Source organism: Euleptes europaea, chromosome 21 (genome assembly GCF_029931775.1).
Source record: "Euleptes europaea isolate rEulEur1 chromosome 21, rEulEur1.hap1, whole genome shotgun sequence".
NCBI lineage: Eukaryota > Metazoa > Chordata > Lepidosauria > Squamata > Sphaerodactylidae > Euleptes > Euleptes europaea.
This window is the reverse complement of record NC_079332.1, coordinates 9,714,830-9,736,436: the sequence shown is the minus strand read 5'-3', so window position 1 is coordinate 9,736,436 and position 21,607 is coordinate 9,714,830. Positions and strand designations below refer to the sequence as shown.

At 46.3% G+C, this 21,607-nt stretch overlaps 1 protein-coding gene across 1 annotated transcript; it reads left to right on the top strand.

Moving 5' to 3' along the window:
* The first annotated feature begins 4,891 nt into the window (after positions 1 to 4,891).
* TMC7 (transmembrane channel like 7) lies at positions 4,892 to 19,742 on the top strand. Its single transcript, XM_056866296.1, has 16 exons — positions 4,892 to 4,940; positions 6,607 to 6,841; positions 7,202 to 7,350; positions 8,957 to 9,121; positions 9,843 to 9,928; positions 10,502 to 10,647; positions 12,009 to 12,156; positions 13,383 to 13,556; positions 13,823 to 13,977; positions 14,557 to 14,674; positions 15,232 to 15,329; positions 15,826 to 16,009; positions 17,322 to 17,452; positions 17,674 to 17,829; positions 18,656 to 18,734; positions 19,654 to 19,742. The coding sequence occupies exons 1-16, from the start codon at positions 4,892 to 4,894 to the stop codon at positions 19,711 to 19,713; spliced, it is 2,133 nt and encodes a 710-aa protein (XP_056722274.1). The 3' UTR covers positions 19,714 to 19,742.
* Positions 19,743 to 21,607: the final 1,865 nt, after the last annotated feature.

Sequence of the window (21,607 nt, the reverse complement as noted above, 5' to 3'; positions counted from 1 at the left end):
ACTGGTAATCTTATAACTCTACATATTCACCATCAAGGAGTTGCAGGTTACAAATCCCACAAAGGGTAAGAAGTGTGTATTAATCCATACTGAAACAGTGTATAATTGCAGGTTACAAATCCCACGGAGAGTAAGAAATGTGTAGCAGCTCATACTGTAACAATCTGATAAAGCTATTTATCCACCCCCAAAAAAATCTCCAGGTATTGCCCAACCCAGACCTGGCAACCCTACTAACTAGGGGGGAAATGTTTTCAGAAAATAATGACAAATAAATATATGAATGTGTTCTGTGAGCAAGTGTGCATTAGACGCAAGGTCACATCCTATACTTTGGTATATGGCTATACTCTATACAGTATTATTTATTAGATCAGATGACCCCTTCGTGGCACCCATGGAGTCTCATAGATTGCAGAAAGAATTATTGCTTGGCTCAGGTTTCTTTTCCCCCAGCTAATCTTGGGGGCAAAAGAACAATTTGTAGTTTGGGACAGTGAGTATGGAATACTTGCATCTTTGATTTCGGGTCACTTTTACCAGCCAGCGTGGTGTAGTGGTTAAGAGCGGTGGTTTGGAGTGGTGGAGTCTGATCTGGAGAACAGGGTTCGATTCCCCACTCCTTCACATGAGCGGCGGAGGCTAAGCTGGGGAACCAGATTCGTTTCCCCACTCCTACACACAAAGCCAGCTGGGGGACCTTGGGCTAGTCACAGCTCTCTTAGAGCTCTCTCAGCCCCACCTACCTCACAGGGTATCTGTTGTGGGGAAGGGAAGGGGATTGTAAGCCAGTTTGAGTCTCCCTTAAGTAGTGGAGAAAGTCAGCATATAAAACCCAACTCTTCTTCTTCTTCTTAAAAGTCTCTCAAACAACCATATTCTAGTTCTGAAGGTTTACTTGGGCAGATCGCCACCTGCCTACTGCAAACTTTTGCTGATAGGCTAAACAAACAGAGACGTGGGAAGCATTTTCTTGCGGAGTCTAGTACTGAAGTCATGCCAGTACCCTGTGAGAGAGCAAGCACGAAGGATTTTAGAAACATGGAGGCGGACGGAAGGAATTGTCCTAACAAGGGGTTTTGTGCCCATAGGCCCTTAATTGCTTGTACTGCAGCAAACTCAGCAGCCAAAAGGAAGAAGCAGAGTTGGTTTTTATATGCCAACTTTCTCTACCACTTAAAGAAGAATCAAACGGCTTACAATCACCTTCCCTTCCCCTCCCCACAACAGACACCCTGTGAGGTAGGCAGGGCGGAGAGAGTGTGACTAGCCCAAGGTCACCCAGCTGGCTTTGTGTGTAGGAGTGGGGGAAACCAACCCGGTTCACCAGATTAGCGTCCGCCGCTCATGTGAAGGAGTGGGGAATCAAACCCAATTCTCCAGATTAGAGTCCACCGCTCTTAACCACTACACCACGCTGGCTCTCAAGGACAACAACCTTCTAGCCAAAAGGTTGGGGTAATGCTTCAGCAAGCACACTTTTGGGCCAAAGAGGAGCATTACAGTCCTATGGTCCAGCGTAGCCAGTAAGAACTACTGAGAGAAGCGAAGTCTTATATTTCTACTGCAATGTAAAACACGACCTGTTCTACTTAAGTGACAAACTAAACACAGAAGCCTGGTTTCATCATCTACCTACAATTTACCACCTCAAGCATTTATTGCATTACTCACAGCAATTTAGTTGTCACTACTGCTGCAGGGAATAAATCTTGCAGGCTTCCTAGGTATACGCTTCCTGCAGTAAACGGATCCTTTTCTTGTAACGGCATCTTTGCCCCTGCAAAACAAACAAGAAATAAGAGTTTTATTGCCAACATGATGGGGGAGCTGGCGGGTCAGTCTCAGTGTCTCCTGAATTATGTTTTTAGAGTCCCTGCCTGCAAGGAATATCATTCAACATAATTTGACAGCTTGTTCCCTTTCTGTCAGCTGAGCCACATTTTATACACACGCACAGATAGAAACCACCAACCACCTTTACTCAACCGTTCCACGGCAATACAAGAACTGCAAAACAGAACACCATCCTGTCCTCCCCACATAAAACCTTATTACCCTTTAAGATTAGATGGATAACCTCTGCTTTTCTGGTATAGCTCTGAACTGTTCAAGACTCTCTCCCTCTTGAAGAAGAGTTGGTTTTAATAAGCCAACTTTCTCTACCACTTAAGGAAGAATCAAACCAGCTTACAATCACCTTCCCCTCCCCACAACAGACACACTATGAGGTTAGGTGGGGCTGAGAGAGCTGTGACTAGCCCAAGGTCACCCAGCTGGCTTCATGTGGAGGAGTGGGGAAACAAACCCAGTTCACCAGATTAGCCTCTGCTGCTCAAGTGGAGGAGTGGGGAATCATATGGAGGAGTGGGGAACCAGTTCTCCAGGTTAGAGTCCATCGCTCCAAACCACCGCTCTTAACAAATACACGATGCTGGCTCCCTGCAAGTATCCACTTGCTGAAGCGAGTGCCAACACCCAAAAGCTTAAACTAGAATTTTGTGTGTGTCGATCTTTAAGGAGCCGCTAAATTCTTGTGTTAGCAATTTACCATTATGAAACCCCTCCTTTTTAAACATGTTCATTATTTATTTTATTTAAAACGTTTATTAGCTAGCTGCCTTTCTCCCTTGCAGAACTCAAGGCGGCATACAATATTAAAAAAGGATTTTTTTTAAAAAAAAAACCAATATAAACAAAACAATTATAAAAACACGTAAAATGTCAAAGTTTAAAACTTACTGCGGAATGAATTTCGGGTCCAGTAACCCCTTAGAGACCAACACATTTTTTCCCCAGGTTTCCTAAGCCAAAGCCCACTTCGTCGGATACTTGTGGCCAAGAATAAGCTATATATTGCACATAATGGGGCATGCATCAAACCAGACATGCCCTCCAATGGCTCTTTTCCAGTAATAGGATCGAACAACCCTCACCTCAAAACTGTGACTTGGTGAATGCAATAAAGCTGAAGAAACTGATCCTCCCATTTCAAGACAGAGCTCTTCCGCCAGGCCTACAATTGAGGACAGCTGCTTATATCACTTATAACATCTTTACTGGCCTCCCCCGCCCCCCTTGAATGGGAATAATATAAACTGAAGGGTTGCCACCTGTATGGTGGCTACAGTTTACTTAGAATTTAGTGTGCCATTATGTTAGGGTTTTACAGTTTGATTGTTTGGTTTTATATATATATATATTGCTGGGGAGGGCAGGTTATAAGTGATAGATAGAGCGGGTTATAAGACAGACAGATTGCTGGGGAGGGCGGGTTATAAAGATAGACAGACAGCTAGATAGATAGGGCGGGAGACAGATGATAGACAGACAGATTGCTGGGGAGGGCGGGTTATATAGACAGACAGGGCGGGAGACGGACAGACAGATGATAGACAGTCAGATTGCTGGAGAGGGTGGGTTATAAAGATAGACAGATAGAGAGGGTGGGAAACAGGCAGACAGACAGACGATAGATTGCTGGGGAGGGTGGGTTATAAAGATAGACAGACAGACAGACAGACAGATAGACAGGGCGACAGACAGACAGATGATAGACAATTGCTGGGGAGGGTGGGTTATAAAGATAGACAGACAGACAGATAGAGAGGGCGGGAAACAGACAGACGATAGACAGATTGCTGGGGAGGGTGGGTTATAAAGATAGACAGAGACAGACAGACAGACAGACAGACAGATAGACAGGGCAACAGAAAGACAGATGATAGACAATTGCTGGGGAGGGTGGGTTATATAGACAGACAGATGATAGACAGACAGATTGCTGGGGAGGGCGGGTTATATAGACAGACAGATAGATAGAGAGGGCGGGAGACAGACAGACAGATTGCTAGGGAGGGTGGGTTATAAAGACAGACAGACAGATAGAGAGGGCAGGAAACAGACAGACAGATGATAGACAGATTGCTGGGGAGGGTGGGTTATATAGACAGACAGGCAGACAGACAGATAGATAGAGAGGGCGAGAGACAGACAGACAGATGATAGACAGACTGATTGCTGGGGAGGGCGGGTTATAAAGACAGACAGACAGAGAGAGCAGGAGACAGACAGACGACAGACAGACAGATTGCTGGAGAGGGCGGGTTATAAGTCTAGCTCACTGGTTCCCAACCGGGGGTCCGTGGACCCCCGGGGGTCCGCGAGAACGAAATTAAGGTCCGCGAAACAAAGTTATAAACCCAGAATAAATTAATATTTTCAATTAAAAGTTCTCTATTATAAAATATATATATTCAAATATTATTCTAAGCTTAATGTTTAACTAACAGTTATGATTCAAGTTTATTTTCAAATTCTCTGCATTTTTGTTTTGAGCCTTGGGGTCCCCGCACCGAACAAAAAAGTCCTAGTGGTCCCTGGTCAAAAAAAGGCTGGGAACCACTGGGCTAGACAGACAGATCTGGAGTTTTAATCTGTTACCAGAATGTCACTTTTACCCAGGATTGTTCTATGGCTTTTCCCCAGCCTCTGTGGCCAAATGCAATCCCCTGACCCCTGAACCGGACCCCTCCCTCCTTTAAGGTCCCATCTGCCAGCTGGGAGAGGGGGAGAGAGAGGGGGAGGAGCCCACTTTCCGGGGAGCCGCCCCCCCCGCAACAGCCTCGCCTCGCCTCCCGAGGAGACCCGTGAGAGACTCCCCGCGCGCACCGGCCTGAGGGAGGGAGGGCCGCGCGCCTCCTCGCTCCTCCCCCCCCTCCCAACCGCCCTTCCACCTGCCACATCCGGCCCAACCGCCACTAGAGGCCGCCCGCCTCGCCTGGGCCCGGAAGTCGAGCGGGGGCTCGGGCGGAGGCGGCTCTTTCTCGGAGGGGAAACCGGGACGGCCGGGGGCCGCCCGACCCTTCCCCACCCCCCCACCCGGGGCAGCATGAGCGACCCGACGCTATCCCGAGGAGGCCCCGACAGCCCCGGAGACGGTAATGGGGGCGTGAGGAGAAAACCCCCCCTGTCTGTCTGTCTATCTATCTACCTACCTACCTACCTAACATACCCGTCTGGCTGACAGTCAGTCCGTCCATTTATCTATCCATCTATCTATCCATCTATCTATCCATCTATCTATCCATCTATATCCATTATCTATCCATCTATCCATCTATATCCATTATCTATCCATCTATCATCTATATCCATATCTATCATCCATCTATCATCTATCATCCATCTATTATCTATCATCCGTCTATCATCTATCATCTGTCTATCTATCATCCGTCTATCATCTGTCTATCATCTATCATCCGTCTATCATCTATCTATCATCCGTCTATCATCTATCATCTGTCTATCATCTATCTATCAATCTCTTTCTGAAATGGGGGGGAGAGATAAAGGCCCATAATTTGTGGGTTGGAGGGAGGTTTTAAAAAGGGGAGGGGGCTCTTTTGCTGGTTTACATCTGCAGTCTCAGAAGTCCTCCTGAAGACCCTTTTTTTTGCACATTTTAATTGGCTCTCCTTAACAAGTTTTATCAGCCTTTTATCTTATGCCAGTATCAGTTAATTTTCACTTTCATTATTTGCTGATCTGTTTGAACCTAGCTGACCTCCCTCGCTATCCAGTATGTATGACTGGTAATTCTGTTGATTTATGATAGGACACGCACCTAGCATTTCTAACATCAGCTCCTCTCCTTTTCCCTTACATTGAAATGTATAAGAAGAAGAAGAGTTGGTTTTTATATGCCGACTTTCTCTACCACTTAAGGTAGAATCAGACTGGCTCACAATCACCTTCCCTTCCCCTCCCCACAACAGACACCCTGGGAGGTAGGTGGGGGCTGAGAGAGCTCTAAGGCAGCTGTGACTAGCCCAAAGTCACCCAGCTGGCTTCATGTGTAGGAGTGGGGAAACCAACCCCGTTCACCAGATTGGCCTCCGCCGCTCATGTGGAGGAGAGGGGAATCAAACCCGGTTCTCCAGGTCAGAGTCCACCACTCCAAACCACGGCTCTTAACCACTACACCATGATGGCTCTCCCAAAATTGACACCAAGCCTGGACTCCCCCACCTGCCCATCAGATTTCCCATTATGATATTTGCATCACATATTTATCTTACAAAATAAGCTGGGATCCAGGGAAGTCCATAATGAAATCAATGTTGTTAGCCTCTAAGGTGATAACTGGCTTTTTGTTTAATTTTAATTTGTAGTGCTTCGGTGACTTTCACAGTGCAATCCTCAACATAGCTACACCTTTCTAAACCCACTGACTTCAATGTAATTGGAAGGGTGCAACTTACCTGAAGAAGTCAGCTGTGACTCACGAAATCTCATACCTTACCAGAAATTTTGTTAGTCTTTAAGGTGCCACTGTACTCTTGCTCTTTTCTACTGCTACAGATAGACTCACATGGTCCGAATGGGTGTATTTTAATTTCTTAATTTCCGTATTCTTTTAATGATTTTGGTGTTGTATGTTTTAACTTGTTATACTGTTTTAGATTGTTACTGCCTATGGCCTTATACAATAAACTTGATCTGACTAACATGGCTGCCCGTTGTGATTTACCTTAGGTTTGCACTGTGATTTTCCCATTAAAATGTGGGCTCCTTTGATTCCCTCTCCTGTCTGTTTTGCAGAAGTATTTGTGCTCGATGCACATAATGGATCTCCAATAGTTACTTTCCTGCAAGAACTGCCTAGTTACCAGTCAATGCTGAGGAGGAGAGCTTCAGCGGGAACGCGCGACTACCACAGCTTAGCTCGGTCAACTTCTGAAGAGTCTAGAAGCCTTATAGAAAGGATCGGAAGTCAAGAGCCTGCAAAGCCGCTGAGAGAATATGCGTTAAGTATTGCAGAGAAAAGGCAGTTGAGGTGAGGGCAAAATTCTTCCTTTTCTATGTTATGAAGCAGTTGTGCTGTTTGTGTCCATTTCTGCTTAAAAGGATCAATGAAACCTTGAGTGGCCCAGAATGCTTTTGGGTTGCTTTATTATTTAGTGCTTCTAGGAACCATAGGTAATTGCTTTTATCCACTCCGGTAATTGTTGCTACTCTGGATATTCTCTGCTTTTTCAAAAAGATATTGTTTTAGAAATGGTGTTTCATAGCTTAGCTTTGGTTGGCCGTCTTGGACTCCTGAAACCTTTTGTGTCAACCCGGGGGCGTGGTGGAGTTGCTGCTTCTGAAAGAAAACCCTGGTTATGGTTGTCCTTTGTTTACATTCTTTTGCAAGAGATATTCAGGAGGCAAACATAAGATACCTATCAGGATGGGACCACTGGAAACAGACAAGCAGGAAATCGTGGAGGAAGTTTTTAGAGGAAACCAAAGAGTTGTCGTCTTACCTGGAGCTCTGGAGACATGACATTCGCAGCATTGAGGGTACCGTTGTTGTTTTTGTGCTCGGTACTTTTGCTTGCTTTTTATTTGGAACCTCTGTTCCTGTGTTTCCCCTTCTGTGTACATATGTGCAGATTGGGAGCACATTTTGAATGGGGGAGTCTCTTCAAAAGCCCCTATTCTTCTTTAGCACTTGATTGTAAAACCAGAAAGCACAGGAAGGCATTCCCCCCCCCCCAAAGCGGGAACAATATGGCATGTGAGAATCATACACTGATACCTATCTAGAAGAAGAAGAGTTGGTTTTTATATGCCGACTTTCTCTACCGCTTAAGGAAGAATCAAACTGGCTTACAATCAGCTTCCCCTCCCCATAACAGACAACATGTGAGGTAGGTGGGGCTGAGAGAGCTCGAAGAGAACTGTGACTAGCCCAAGGTCACCCCGCTGGCTTCATGTGTAGGAGTGGGGAAACCAGCTTGGTTCACCAGATTAGCCTCCGCCACTCACGTGGAGGAGTGGGGAATCGAACCCGGTTCTCCAGATCAGAGTCCGCCACTCCAAACCACCGCTCTTAACCACTACCCCACGCTGGCTGTCTAGTACATCCTCTTTTTTTCCTAGTACATCTCCTCCTTCTTATTGGCTTTAAAGAGACAACCAGCAGAGGTATAAACGAGTTGGTTTGGAGAACTTCAGAATCAAGGGTGTTTGGGGAAGGGGTGGGTGTCCTTAACATGCGGTAGACAAATCCAGGTCTCCTACCCAACCAGTTATAGCCTGGCATCGGTCATCCTTGTAATATGCGCTTTCTGTATTTTGTGTCCGGGAGGGAGAACCAGACATCTCTTTAATCTCTGCCTCGACCATGTCAGTTCTCTGAAGATAAGATAAGCTTGCAGTAAGCTGGGGCATCCAGGGAGCCAATAGGCCACCTATCCTCAGTCTTGCTTAATGCCTGGGCTTCAGTACAGGTGTCAGCTGTATCAGAGCAGTGCTGGAACCATTTGTTTTAGCTTTCTTCAGGTACTTGAAGGGCTGTCTAATAGAGGAAGTTGCTCAGTTGTTTTCTGTTGCCCCAGAAGGTCGGACCAGAACCAACGGGTTGAAATTAAATCAAAAGAGTTTCCGTCTAGACATTAGGAAGAACTTTCTAACAGTTAGAGCGGTTCCTCAGTGGAACGGGCTTCCTCGGGAGGTGGTGAGCTCTCCTTCCCTGGAGGTTTTTAAGCAGAGGCTAGATGGCCATCTGTCAGCAATGCTGATTCTATGACAGGCAGCTCATGGGAGGGAGGGCATCTTGGCCATCCTCTGGGCATGGAGTAGGGGTCACTGGGGGTTTGGGGGGGTAGTTGTGAATTTCATGCATTGTGCAGGGGGTTGGACTAGATGACCCTGGTGGTCCCTTCCAACTCTATGATTCTAGAAGAGCTGCTTACGTGTTTTGCCCCATTTCCTCAAGATCCTGGACAGCGCAGTCCCTCTCTCTCACATTAACCATGCTGAATCCCCAGGTGTGAGAGGGTCTAATGTATCTAGAGCTTGCCATTTTCAGAGTGCCATTAATGTACCATGATCTTTGTTAATGTTGTTGTTTTCCTTGACAATGGTTGATTGTAAAAGTATCTTTTTAAAAAAATCTACGCAGGGAAATTTGGCACTGGAATCCAATCTTATTTCTCCTTTCTGCGGTTCCTGGTGCTGTTGAACTTCGTCATCTTCCTCCTGATGTTCAGCTTTGTCACGCTTCCTAGCACTGTTTCTAAACATGGTGTCTTCAATGGCAGCGACGTTCAACCTCTGAAGAGCACAGGTAAGATGATGAGGGGAGCCCCCCTGGACCAGACTAGTGGTCCGTCTAGTCCAGTGGTTCCCAAAGTGGGCATTACCACCCCCTGTGGGGGCGGTGGGGTTGCCTAGGGGGGCACTAAGAGGCAAAGGGGGGGCGCTAGAGGCGGGCCCCCTTCAACTGTGTTGTTCGCTAATTTACCATAGATCAAGCTATGGCCCCATGCTGGCAAATTTGGTGAAAACTATCGGTTTTAATTTGATTTTGAATAAGATATGCAATTAATTGTTACTGTTATGAATTTTTATTGTCATTATCTTCTTTAGTGCATCGTGCAAACCCCTATTTTGAACAATGCTTTTTATAAAATAGGGGGTGCTGGGGTTGAGTTTGTGGAACCAAGGGGGCGGTGGCCTGAAAAGTTTGGAAACCACTGGTCTAGACCGAGGGCCCTCAGCCTTTTTGAGCCTTTTGAAAGCCATCTGTTTGTGGCCATTGCTATATCCTGTGGCAATGAGTTCTGTGGGTAAGTGATGTGTTGTGTGAAGAGTTACTTCCTTTTGTTTTCTTTGGCCAGTGAGGGATTTAAAAACTTCCCCCAGTGCCCCTCTTTTTGTAGTAGGATAAGGGTTTTTTTTTTCTTTTGTGGAAGAACAAGCTAAGCTTGATGTCATTAATCAGCAAAGAATTAAGTTCTTTATTTCTTCCATTTTAATGATATGTTTTAAAAATTTGTTGTCTACAGAGCAACCATGCACAGAATATACAGTTAGTGGGACCAAAGGACTGATTTATTTCTACACTTACATTATAGATCTTCTTTCTGGCACAGTAAGTAGTTGCTCTTACTTATTAAAAGAACAAGTTAAAAACAAAAGAGGAGGACGTCAGTAAGTGGGAAAACAGCTTTCTGAATTGCTGGTGGGCACTCCAGAAGGGGAATATCCCAGTTGGGTGACACGCCCCACAGGGGGGCAATTTGATTTTTAAGGGGGGCAATTCGAGAATGAGTTAACAGTGAATTTTTTGCATTTCTTATGGTTCTAAGGTCCTCATATACAGTATATAAATATATATTGTGACATACACATTTTAAAAATTATAATCAGAATGTACACGGCGGTCAGCTGGTGACAATGTCACGGGGGGCATCAGGATTTTAGGTTGGGCATGGCCAAAAAAAGGTTGGGAACCACTGGGCTAGTCACAGCTCTCAGCCCCACCTACCTCACAGGATGTCTGTTGTGGGGAGGGAAAGGGAAGGTGATTGTAAGCCAGTTTCATTCTTCCTTAAGCGGTAGAGAAAGTCGGCATATAAAAACCAGCTCTTCTTCGTTTTCTTGTTTGAGCGTGGAGTTGTGCACAGTGATCTTGATCTTCCTTTGTTGCTCTAATTTCTTGCAGGGCTTCCTGGAGATGACGAGCCTCTTTTACGGCTATTACACAGTAGATACTGTATATTTTGGCACTGTGAGATACAGCCTGCCGCTGGCGTATTTGCTGACCACTCTGGCTTACCTTTCTCTGAGCCTCCTCTGGATCGTTAAAAGGTAACCAGTGTTTCTGGGATGCGGTATGTGTGCGCCGACCCGCCTGCTTTCTCACGGCACTGCCAACATTAAAAAGTTGCTCAGAGGATCACGGAGATAAGGGCTACAATAAAGCCTACTAAAAAGGCTTTGCATATTTTGAAAAGCTCAATAGAAATGAATGGGATTATCAATAATAAAACCGCTGTTGACAGTGTGAGTTTTATTACCGGCACTCTTCCAAACAGCTTAAAAACTAATTAGCTGGCCTGATTGCCGCGCTGCGCTCAGAGCTTTTTCTTCCAAAGGAAGAGCAGGCATCTGGCACGGCAGAGATGCATGGGGTTCCTTGCTGTTTGGAGCTTAAGACATCTGCCAGATAATCCCCTAACAGTTTGTTGGGCCTGTTGAGCTGACGCTTCAGGCCCAGGATTCTGCTTTGGGCTCTCAGACTTCCCTTTCGCTGCAGGGAGAAATGAGTTTGAAGCTTGATTTTGAGTGATGTTATCAGCTAAAAAATGCCAAAGCCCCAGGGCAGGGCAGCTTTTCTCCAGAATTATTAAAAGAAAATAAGGACTGGTGGGCACCATTTCTAACTTCGCTGTTCATATATTTTGATGAAACCGGTAGAATCCCCAAGGACTGGAGCACCGCTATAGTGGAACCATTCTTTAAGAAGGGCAATAGGGATGATCCCTCAAATTATAGACCAATCAGCTTAATAAACATCATAAGCAAGGTATACACAAAGCATTTACTGGAGAAATTAGCAGATTGGCTTGATAAAAAAGAATATATTGGCAGCAGACCAAGCGGGATTTAGAGCAGGTGGGTCTACATTAGATCACTGCCTGTTACAGCATCTTATTGAAGAAAACGTCTCAGGGTATGATGTGTTTGCAGAGAGGTTTTTTGTTGTTGAAGGTGCAAATGCAAACTCTGTCCAAAGCTACAGTTTCCCTGTCTGCCATCCAGAGCGATGCAGGGTAGCGACAAATTCCTCATTGAGGTGCTGACTGCATTTTAGCTCTAAGGCTGTGCTTTGTAGAAAGTCCCATTGAGTTCCACAGAACTTAATTCTGAGTAAAAACGCATAGGACACACACACACCGCTTTTGCTGCTGGGATGTATAAATAAATTGAAGGGCGTGGTCATTTTAATTGATGTTTTGCTAATTTACATATTGTATAGATTTTAAGCGTGTCGTAATGTTGTAAACCCACTCTGAACCCCACCTGTCGGGCTAGAGAAACCTAAAAATCTATATTATAATTATCATCATCATCATAATCTCCTGCATGTTCTTATTTAAAAATGGAGAGATCACTAGCCACGAATCTAACTTCTTACCTTAAAAAAAAAAACACATTCCCTCTACTAGGTCTGTCGAAGGGTTTAAGCAAAGCTTGGTCCGTAACGAAGATCAGTTTCAGAGCTACTGCAACAAGATATTTGCTGGCTGGGACTTTTGTATCACCGATGTGAATGCTGCACAGCTGAAGCATAGCAGTTTGCACTACGAACTCAAAGTGAGTGTGTTTGTGGGTATGTGTGCGTCCCTCCCCCACCCCCCTTCATAGCATGCCTTGCTGTGCTCGAGATAGAAATCTGATTAAAAAGGGGTTGGGGCTAATCAGAGCAGTGTCTCCAAGCTGGAGGAAAAACAGAGATGGGTCTGCAGGTGTTGCCTTTTGAAGGGCAACCCCTGCAGTCTTTGGCTGGAGAAACCATTGTGCAAAGTGTTCTATAAAGGAGACCTTTTGCTTCACTGTGGCTTCCTGCAGTCGCTGTTATCAAGTGGCGAGCGTCCCTGCTTTCTTCCCTCGATTGCTCAGAACTTGGCAACTGTTTTCTTATCACTAGACTGCACAGTGGTGTCCATGGTTTCTCTCATGTCTGGGAGAATACTGAAAGATGCTGATATTGTGCCCATAATGAGGAATGCAGTGCCCTCTCTGTCTCTCTCACTGTGTCTTCAGCAGCTGCAGAAAAAAGACACTTTACTTACGTGCGCTAGTGTAGAGCCAGCATGGTGTAGTGGTTAAGAGTGGTGGACTCTAATCTGGAGAACCAGGTTTGATTCCCCACTCCTACACACGAAGCCTGCTGGGTGACCTTGGGCTAGTCACAGCTCTCTCAGCCTCACCTACCTCACAGGGTGTCTGTTGTGGGGAGGGGAAGGGAAGGCAATTGTAAGCCACTTTGAGACTCCTTAAAGTTAGATAAAAGCGGGCTATAAAAACCAACTCCTTCTCCTTCCGTGCCCGTGCCAATAAGGACTCTGAATCCTCATTGGCCTGCAAAAGTTTATCCTCGCTCCCTGCGAACTTCATGGTGTAAACTGGAATCCAGCACCGGGAAGGTGCTCCCCCTCCATCCCTGAATGAATCGGGGAAGGGCCGTGGGTCAGTGGTAGAGCCTCTGCTTGGCATACAGAAGCGTCCCAGGTTCAATCCCTGGCATCTCCAGTTAAAGGGACTAGGCAAGCAGGTGATGTGAAAGACCCCTGCCTGAGACCCTGGAGAGCCGCTGCCCATCTGAGTAGACAATACTGATTTTGATGGACCGAGGGTCTGATTCAGTATAAGGCAGCTTCACGTGTTCATGTGAATTTTTCATCCTGACGCTTCAAACCTTGGTTTAAGATGGGAGTGCCCATCTTTGACTGTGGTTTGAATCTAACTCAAGGGGCAGATCTATGAACATGATCTGGGGCTGCTCCTTTCACTTACTGCTTTTTTCCCCTGTTTTACAGACTGACTTGGAGGAAGAGAGGTTAAGGCAGAGAGTGGCGGAAAGAACCACCCGAGAGAAGATCCGCATCTATTGTCTGAGGATATTCTTAAATCTCATAGTTCTTGTTGTCTTGTCAGCCTGCTTTTATTCTATCTATCGAGCAACTGTCTACTCACAAGAAAATATTTCCCACGTAAGTGGCAGGCAAATTTTACAAACCACTCCAAGTAGACAACTGGGCAAGCAGTTTGAAAGGACCAGGCAAGTAGGTGATGTGAAAGACCTCTGCCTGAGTCCCTGGAGAGCCGCTGCCAGTCAGTGTAGACAGTGCTGACCTTGATGGACCGGGGGCCTCATTCAGTAGAAGGCAGCTTCATGTGTTCATGTATGTGTTCAAGCAACAGTTGCCAAATCCGGCCTACTGGTGAGACAACTAATAGGATACCCCTCTCTGTGCAGGACAAGAAAATCAACTTGGTGGATAATCTCTGGGTGCAGTACTTGCCTTCTGTAGTGATCACCGTGTCCAACTTCGTCGCCCCATTAATTTTTTCTGTTCTCATCAAGCTTGAAGACTATTCTCCGGCTTTTGAAATCCGGTTGACACTGATGAGGTTAGTACCTACATTGTTGCCCTTCTGAGCTGGTATTTTGATTCCTCCACCAAATAGCGTGAAGGAGCCTTTATTGATATGATTCATTTTGGAAACTTGAACACCTTGCCTTCCTGTGAATGCATCTCAACTCTCAAGGTGGCTGATGCTTCAAAAACAGTGGGGTTGCTTGGCCCGCTCTCCTCGTGAGAGAGCCAGGGTAGTGTAGTAGTTAAGAGCGGTGGTTTGGAGCAGTGGACTCTGATCGGGAGAACCAGATTCGATTCCCCACTCTTCCATGTGAGCGGCGGAGGCTAATCTGGTGAACTGGGTTGGTTTCCCCACTCCTACACATGAACCAGCTGGGTGACCTTGGGCTAGTCACAGCTCTCTCAGCCCCACCTACCTCCCAAGGTGTCTGTTGTGGGGAAGGGAAGGTGATTGTAAGCTGGTTTGATTCTACCTTAAGTGGTAGAGAAAGTCAGCATATAAAAACCAACTCTTCTTCTTCTTTGTGTGATCAGGTGTTGCAAACAGTATTAAAACAAGGAATATTCACTGGTGTGCTGTCTGTGTCTCCCTCCCTCCTCAATCTGGAAGGTGTGTCTTTGTGCGGTTGGCCAACATTGGCGTTCTCTTGTTCTCCCTGTGGACTCGGATCACTTCCTGTGCTGACCAAAAGTGCGAAACCTGCGGCTACAACTACGAGCTCTACCCCGTAAGTAGATCTTGTGTGTGGACTTAAATCGCTACGAGGCCTGTGGGGGGAAAATTCTCCCTTTCAGTCGTTTGTCCTTGAATGTCTCTCCAGGAGCAGAGGAGGGCAGAAAGACGAGCTGCCTTGTGAGATAAGCACCTGCATTGTTGCCCTTCTGAGCTGATATTTTGATTCCTCCACCGAATAGCGTAAAGGAGTCTTTATTGATACGTTTCATTTTGGAAACTTGCGCACCTTGCCTTCCTGTGAAGATCTTGCTTGTGTTCTTATCAAAATTGTGGGCTTCCGTTCTGTCTCACAGAGACTCAAGTGGCTCACGGTAGCAGTAAAGAAACATAATTGCTGCAATTCATACAATACAGCCCCAGATTTTAAAGCGAGTGTCCATAGTGTAAACCAAACAAGGAAAACGACAGCACAGTTTTTGTAAAGATCTCAGAACCTAAGCAGGCTAGCCCCCGGTTAGTACTCCCTGGGCAGGGGAGAAGCTCTGCTGTTTTTGTGGACCTCTTTGCTTCTTTCGGCTGCTGGATTGATTCTGCCGTCTTGCATTTCAGTGCTGGGAATCTCAGGTCGGGCAGGAGATGTATAAGCTAATGATCTTCGACTTCATAATCATTTTTGCCGTTACAGTCTTTGTCGACTTCCCGAGAAAGTGAGTATGCAAGTTGGACGAAAAAACACCTCCGGTCTTTAGAGCTGAAACAGAATTCTAGATCGTTTGTAGAGATTTTAATGCAATAGCATCATCCATGCATGCTCGGGCAATGCTTTCAGTTCAGTGTGGTTTTGATTTAGTGGTAGTGTGTGTGTGTGTGTGTGTGTGTGTGTGTGTGGCGGGGAAGAATAATAGAATCACCGAGTTGGAAGGGGCCAGACGGGCCATCTAATCCAACCCCCCTGCTCAATGCAGGATCAGCCTAGAGCATCCCTGACAAGTGTCCGTCCAGCCGCTCCTTGAAGACTGCCAGCACCTCCCTGGGCAACCGATTCCAAAAAGATAAAAAAGCAAATTGACAGGGGCGAGCTGTAAATGCATTTCTAACACAATTCCATTTCCATAACCGTGTGTTTTGGGATGGGAAAGACTCCCATTATCTTTTTGTTGCTGGATTTTCCAATCACGGGCCTTGTTTTCCCCTTGTTCTTAGGTTGATAGTCACACACTGTTCCTTGAAGGCCTGCCGGTGGTGCGGCCTGCAAGAGTTTGACATTCCTGACAGCGTCTTGGAAATCGTCTACGGGCAGACCCTCTGCTGGATCGGGACTTTCTATTGTCCGCTTCTCCCTGCGATTGCGACCGTGAAATATTTCATCATCTTTTACATCAAAAAGGTATCCATGCAGTTAAGAACTGGCTGCACTGTTTGACAGTGGGAAATCAAAATCTTTTCATCCTGATCTGAATACTTATGGACAGCTTAAAAAAACAGTCACACAATTGCAGTGTTTTTCTTTTCTCCTCTCCCCCTCATCTGGGTGAAACCTACATGAAAGTCTGTTTTGGGATTTCTTCTGTAGCCAGACTGCTGTGTCAGTTTGGGAGAACAGGCTTCAGATCATTGATTGGAAAAGCAAGTTTTTAAATGGTCAAAGCCCTGACCTGGATAGGTCAGGCTAGCCTGATCTCGTCAGATCTTAGAATCTGAGCAGGGTCGGCCCTGGCAAATATTTGGATGGGAGACCTCCAAGGAATACCAAGGAAGTATTTATTCACACAACGCATAGTTAAATTGTGGAAGTTGGTGATGGCTGCCAACTTGGAAGGCTTTAAGAGGGGAGTGGACATGTTCATGGAGGAGAGGGCTATCCATGGCCACTAGTCAAAATGGATACTAGTCATGATGCATACCTGTTCTCTCCAGGATCAGAGGAGCGTGCCCGTTATATTAGGTGCTGTGGAACACAGGCAGGACAATGCTGCTGCACTCGTCTTGTTTGGGGGCTTCCTAGAGGCACCTGGTTGGCCACTGTATAAACAGACTGCTGGACTTGATGGGCCTTGGTCTGATCCAGCAGGACCTTTCTTATGTTCTTATGAGACATTAGTTACACCGGGGGGAGGGCTTGGGCCTTCCTTCCAGTTGCAAGTGGCAAGTAAAGCTTTGGGGCTCACTGGCAGGATACTGCAGTAGATGGGGGGGATTTTTTTTTCCTTTTCCCATTTTTTGAAGGAAATTGAGTTTTTCTTAAGAATGATCCTGAGTCTGATTAAGGACTAAACAAAGTGAGTTTATTCAGAAATCACAAACTTGGTAAACGACTGAGAGACAGGCTTATTTCTAACTAGGGTCCATAACTAACAGGGTAACATGTAGCCTGTTACTCCTCTCTTTCACTGTAAGTAGAAGGAAGAGTAGGGGTGCATTATGGGAACAAACAAGAACACAGGAAGAGAAGGAAGAAGGATCACAACCTTTCTATCTATCTAACTCTCACACTTTCTTCCCCCTGCTGATCTTCCTTTCTTTAATCAATCTTTGTGCATTAGACATGGTATTTCCAACATTTTTCAAGAAGCTCCTATGCAGGCTAGTTACTGATCAAGGGATGGGATGGAGGAAAAAGAATCCATTGTTTGTCTTGGGCCCCCGGATCAACACAGTGGCACGCAGGCAGAGAGATGTTTCTTTTCCCTCTCCTCCAGATCAGTCTGATGCACACCTGTAAGCCTTCTGCACGACCTTTCAGAGCATCAAGCTCCAACTTTTTTTTCCTGGTGGTGCTCTTGATTGGCTTAATCCTGGCTTACATTCCGTTGGGACTCAGCATGACGCAGTAAGTAGCCGTGTTGTGTGCTTATGTCAGTTCACTTGTCCAAGCGTGCGCCTTTCTATTACTTTGGGAAATAATTGACGGTTCACCGCTCTTCCTTTCACTGACCAAATCAATATCTGCTTGGGTGTCAAAAGCGCAGTCTCCTTAGGTTTGTGTTGGTGTGTAAAGCCAGTAACGTTTATTTTATGGGCTACTTCCCTCTCCCTTCCCCCACAAACCAGCATCCGCTCTTCGAAAGCTTGTGGGCCTTTTATGTATTTTACTCGTTCGTGGGACATCTTCGCTCACACCATCGATGGATTCCCGGACGTGTTGAGGAAGGTCCTGAGCAGCATTGCCTCCGAAGCATTTGCAGTCCCTTTCTTCATGGTCCTCTGGTGAGTCCTAGCAAAGGTGGTCCCTTCCAGCATTTTTCATTGGTTTCACGGTCAGTACTCTGTTCTTCTGCAGGCTCCAGCTCTGGAGAAATTGGTAGGGCAAACACCGTAGCAGCCTTTAGGAGGGCCCTAACTCGGGACAGCTCTAGAAAGGACATAGCCTGTACTTGCTTAATCCTGCCCTTATCACAATTACACGTTTTGCTCAAACGTTCATGTTTTCTCGGGTACGGGGGAGAGACTGCGAGATTGGGGGGAGGATTGCAGGCAGCATGCAAACCTCAAGAGCCTTCCTTGCAACAAGGGAATCTTGTGTGTTTCCCGTGTCTCAGTAGGACTACTTTAAGTTTCCACTAGGGGAGGGGCTGTGGCTCAGTGGTAGAGCTTCTGCTTGGCATGCAGAAGGTCCCAGGTTCAGTCCCCAGCGTCTCCAGTTAAAGGGACTAGGCAAGTAGGTGATGGGAAAGACCTCCGCCTGAAACCCTGGAGAGCTGCTGCCTGTCGGAGTACACAATACTGACTTTGATGGACCAAGGGTCATAAAAATTTTATTGAGGTCTTTGACCAGTATATGACCAAGGGTCTGATTCAGTATAAGGCAGATTCATGTGTTCACTTAGTAATTGCTGAAGGACTCTGCTAAGCCAGAGATTGGACATGGGGCTTTCTGCACACCACACGCCTTCTCTACCAGTAAGCCATGGCCCAAGCAGCTTCCCTTTAGGATTACTTCTTGTTGCTTTCCAAGTAGCGTTTTCCAAACTTGAGTGTGCATTCGTGTTAAGGTGTCCTGTTCTCCCCCCCCCCCCTTTTTCATTGTTTACAGCCTCATCATGTTCTATTTCATAGCCTTGGCTGGAGCTCACAAACAAGTTGTTAATCAGCTCAGGGAACAATTAGTTATGGTAAGTTCATATCACATCCTTGTCCCCTGCGGTCTAGTAGATGTAACTGTCAAATCCATCCAAACACATGACATGGTGCATGCCCCGCTTTTGCCCATTCAGCGTTTGTTACGAGCACAAATGGGATATCAGCGTTGCTGATAAAGCTATGATAGATGTCAAATGAATACTTGTGGGGTGGGGGGAGAGCGACCTCCAACTTGGATTGTGATCCAGTGCAATGAACTGGTTTGGAACAGCTGGTATTTTTTGAGATCTCCTGCTCTGAGTAACATTCAGTATAACTATTCAAGATCCTAACAACCGTACAGTAGGAAAATGTAATAATGTGGCCGTTATTCCCGGTTCCCCACAGTCTTTAAAATGTGGCATTATGGGGGGGGGGGGGCTAAAGTCTTCTCTTTAACCTGGGTGGCTGGAAATAAACTGAGAATTTGGGCTGTGGAGGTTCTCCCAGTGACTAATGGCAAGAGAGGAAGTGGAAGGAGACTGGTTGCTCCTGATCACATGACTGCCTCACTGGGAGGGTGTTGCCTAGTGGCTGTTATTTTATTTAGAGCCTTTCTGTGCTCCCTTTCCACCCAAATAAGGTCCCCAGGTGGAATATGGCACAGTGTCAGAATCTCCAGATTGAGGAAATGCAAATATTAGCGGTTGGTCAACATTGTGTGTGTGTGTGTTAAGTGCCGTCAAGTCGCTTCCGACTCATGGCGACCCTATGAATCAATGCCCTCCAAAATGTCCTAGCGTTGAGAGCCTTACTCAGATCTTGCTCAACATTAGTAGATGGTAAAGCAACTGCTGCACTGTTTGCTCTGCTTTTCCAGAAGGGATAATCTCTGGATGGGCATTGCAAGAGAAGCTTTGTATCTTCCCCGGCTGCTCATTAATTGTGTTTTTATTCCACTGGCCACCTTAGGAGAGCCGGGACAAACTCTTCCTCATCAGGAAGCTGACTGAAGCCCAGAGGCTTAGCTGAGGGGCCTGCGGATGCCGGTTATACCCTGAATGACATCCAGGAGGACTCGGGTAGCGACCCCACAATAGCAGGGACCTGCAGTGCCTCAAGCCAGGAGTTTGGGACCTCGTTGCAGGCTGGGGATGCAGCAGCTGAACCTCTGGCCGGCATGAGTCTTTTTCAACTTTGGTGCACGTTCCTGCAAAAGCATGTGTGTTCCCCACTGCTTACAGCCCCCTCGTGTCCTCGGCCGGAACGAGTCGTTGACCGACTAGGGAAATGATTTGTGGCGTCCGGCTGTCAGGCAAGCGTCCCCTTGTTTCCTCTTTTTTGTCGGAGTTCTCTTTGTACAGAACGCATCACCTCTAACCTGCACAAACTCTCGACGATGGTAGGGCTGTTTGTGCTGTTGTTCGTTCACTTTCACGGGTCACATTTAAGCCTCTGTTTTCCGGGGACTTTTATGAAAAGCATGCTTTTTGCAGGCAATTTTGTTCACAGACTGCCTTTGATGCTTACCTTCTCCATCGCGGCTGTGCTTCCAATCCAGACTGACTCGGATGCTGCTGGACAGGCCAGGAAGCAGTTTGCAGTGTGCAGCCGTTTCATCGACAGCCAGCTGGGCCTGCCGGTGCATGCCGCTCTCCCAAGCCCCGTGCCTTGCTGCTACAGAGGCTTCGAGCTATCACTGGAAGCACCTGAGCATGGGAAGGAACCGTGTTGCACCCTCCTCACAAAAGTGCCTCACAGAATAAGCCAAAGGAGGGGTGGGCAGCTACCTCCCCCCCAATCCTCCTTGAGCTTTGCCGGCTGCAGACTGTACATGTTTGCCCTCTGCATAAACTCTGAAGAAACGACTGATTGCTCTTGCATTTGCTTGGACTTTGCACGGTGGGTAGTTTACACTCCCCTGTAATAACTGATGATCCCCCTCCCCAAATATACATAACTGTGTTTCAGATTATGGCCTTAGGAGAGCTGTGACAAACTCTCCTTCGCTGTGACAAGCTCTCCTTCCTCAGAAGGCTGCCCGGAGCTCAGCTGAGAAGGCTTTTCCCTCCGGCTCAGCGTCACGGGCCTAACCGCCTCTCAGTATCTCTTTCACTGGATTATACGCCTAAGCCACACGAAACGGGAAACCACTGCCGGAGGACTGCTTCAGCCTGAAAGCTGGCAGAAGCTTTTATGTCACTGGATTTGAAACAAAGGATTTAGGGACAGCGGGGCAGGGAAGAGGAGTTGGAATCGTCGGGGCTGGCTTTCCTGAATAATTTCAATACATACTAAGCTTCTAAAGTCCAACTGTTACTTGTGCGTCTTCCAATATTGTTCGCCATCCTCAGGACAAGCTGGCTTTGCAAAAACTCAAGTGAATGAGGGTCTAGCTCCCAGGGCCGGATTTTTTGTGAAGTCAGCCGAGCTTGATTTGGGCCCTTCTCAGGAATCCGCTTTACCTCAGTCCGCTTCCATTCAGGGGTTTGACACTGGGGTGCCCTTGCTGCTTTAGGGGCATACTTGGAAATGTTTCTGTACAAATGCTAACTTTAGATTACTTTGCATAAACTTTGTTCAAGCACTACATCTGTCCTGCATAACTGGAATTCTGTAGAGAAGAACTTGAAATGGTGTGCCGTGTTTTTTTTTTTTTTTTTTAACCCTTGCACAATGTCTGGTACATGGTTATCTTCAAAGTTTCAGATCTGAAATTGTTTTCAGTATTTTTTAAATGTTTATTTTTAAAAAGTCAAGGGGTTAAATATGTATTGATGCTAATAATAAAGACAATGTGAATATTTTATGGAAACAAATATTTTTATTTACCTATGGCGACATTCTTCACCTCTACCAAATACCACACAAGAATCAAGATCATGCTTTTGAAACACAGGAGATAATCAGGAATAAGGTACAATGC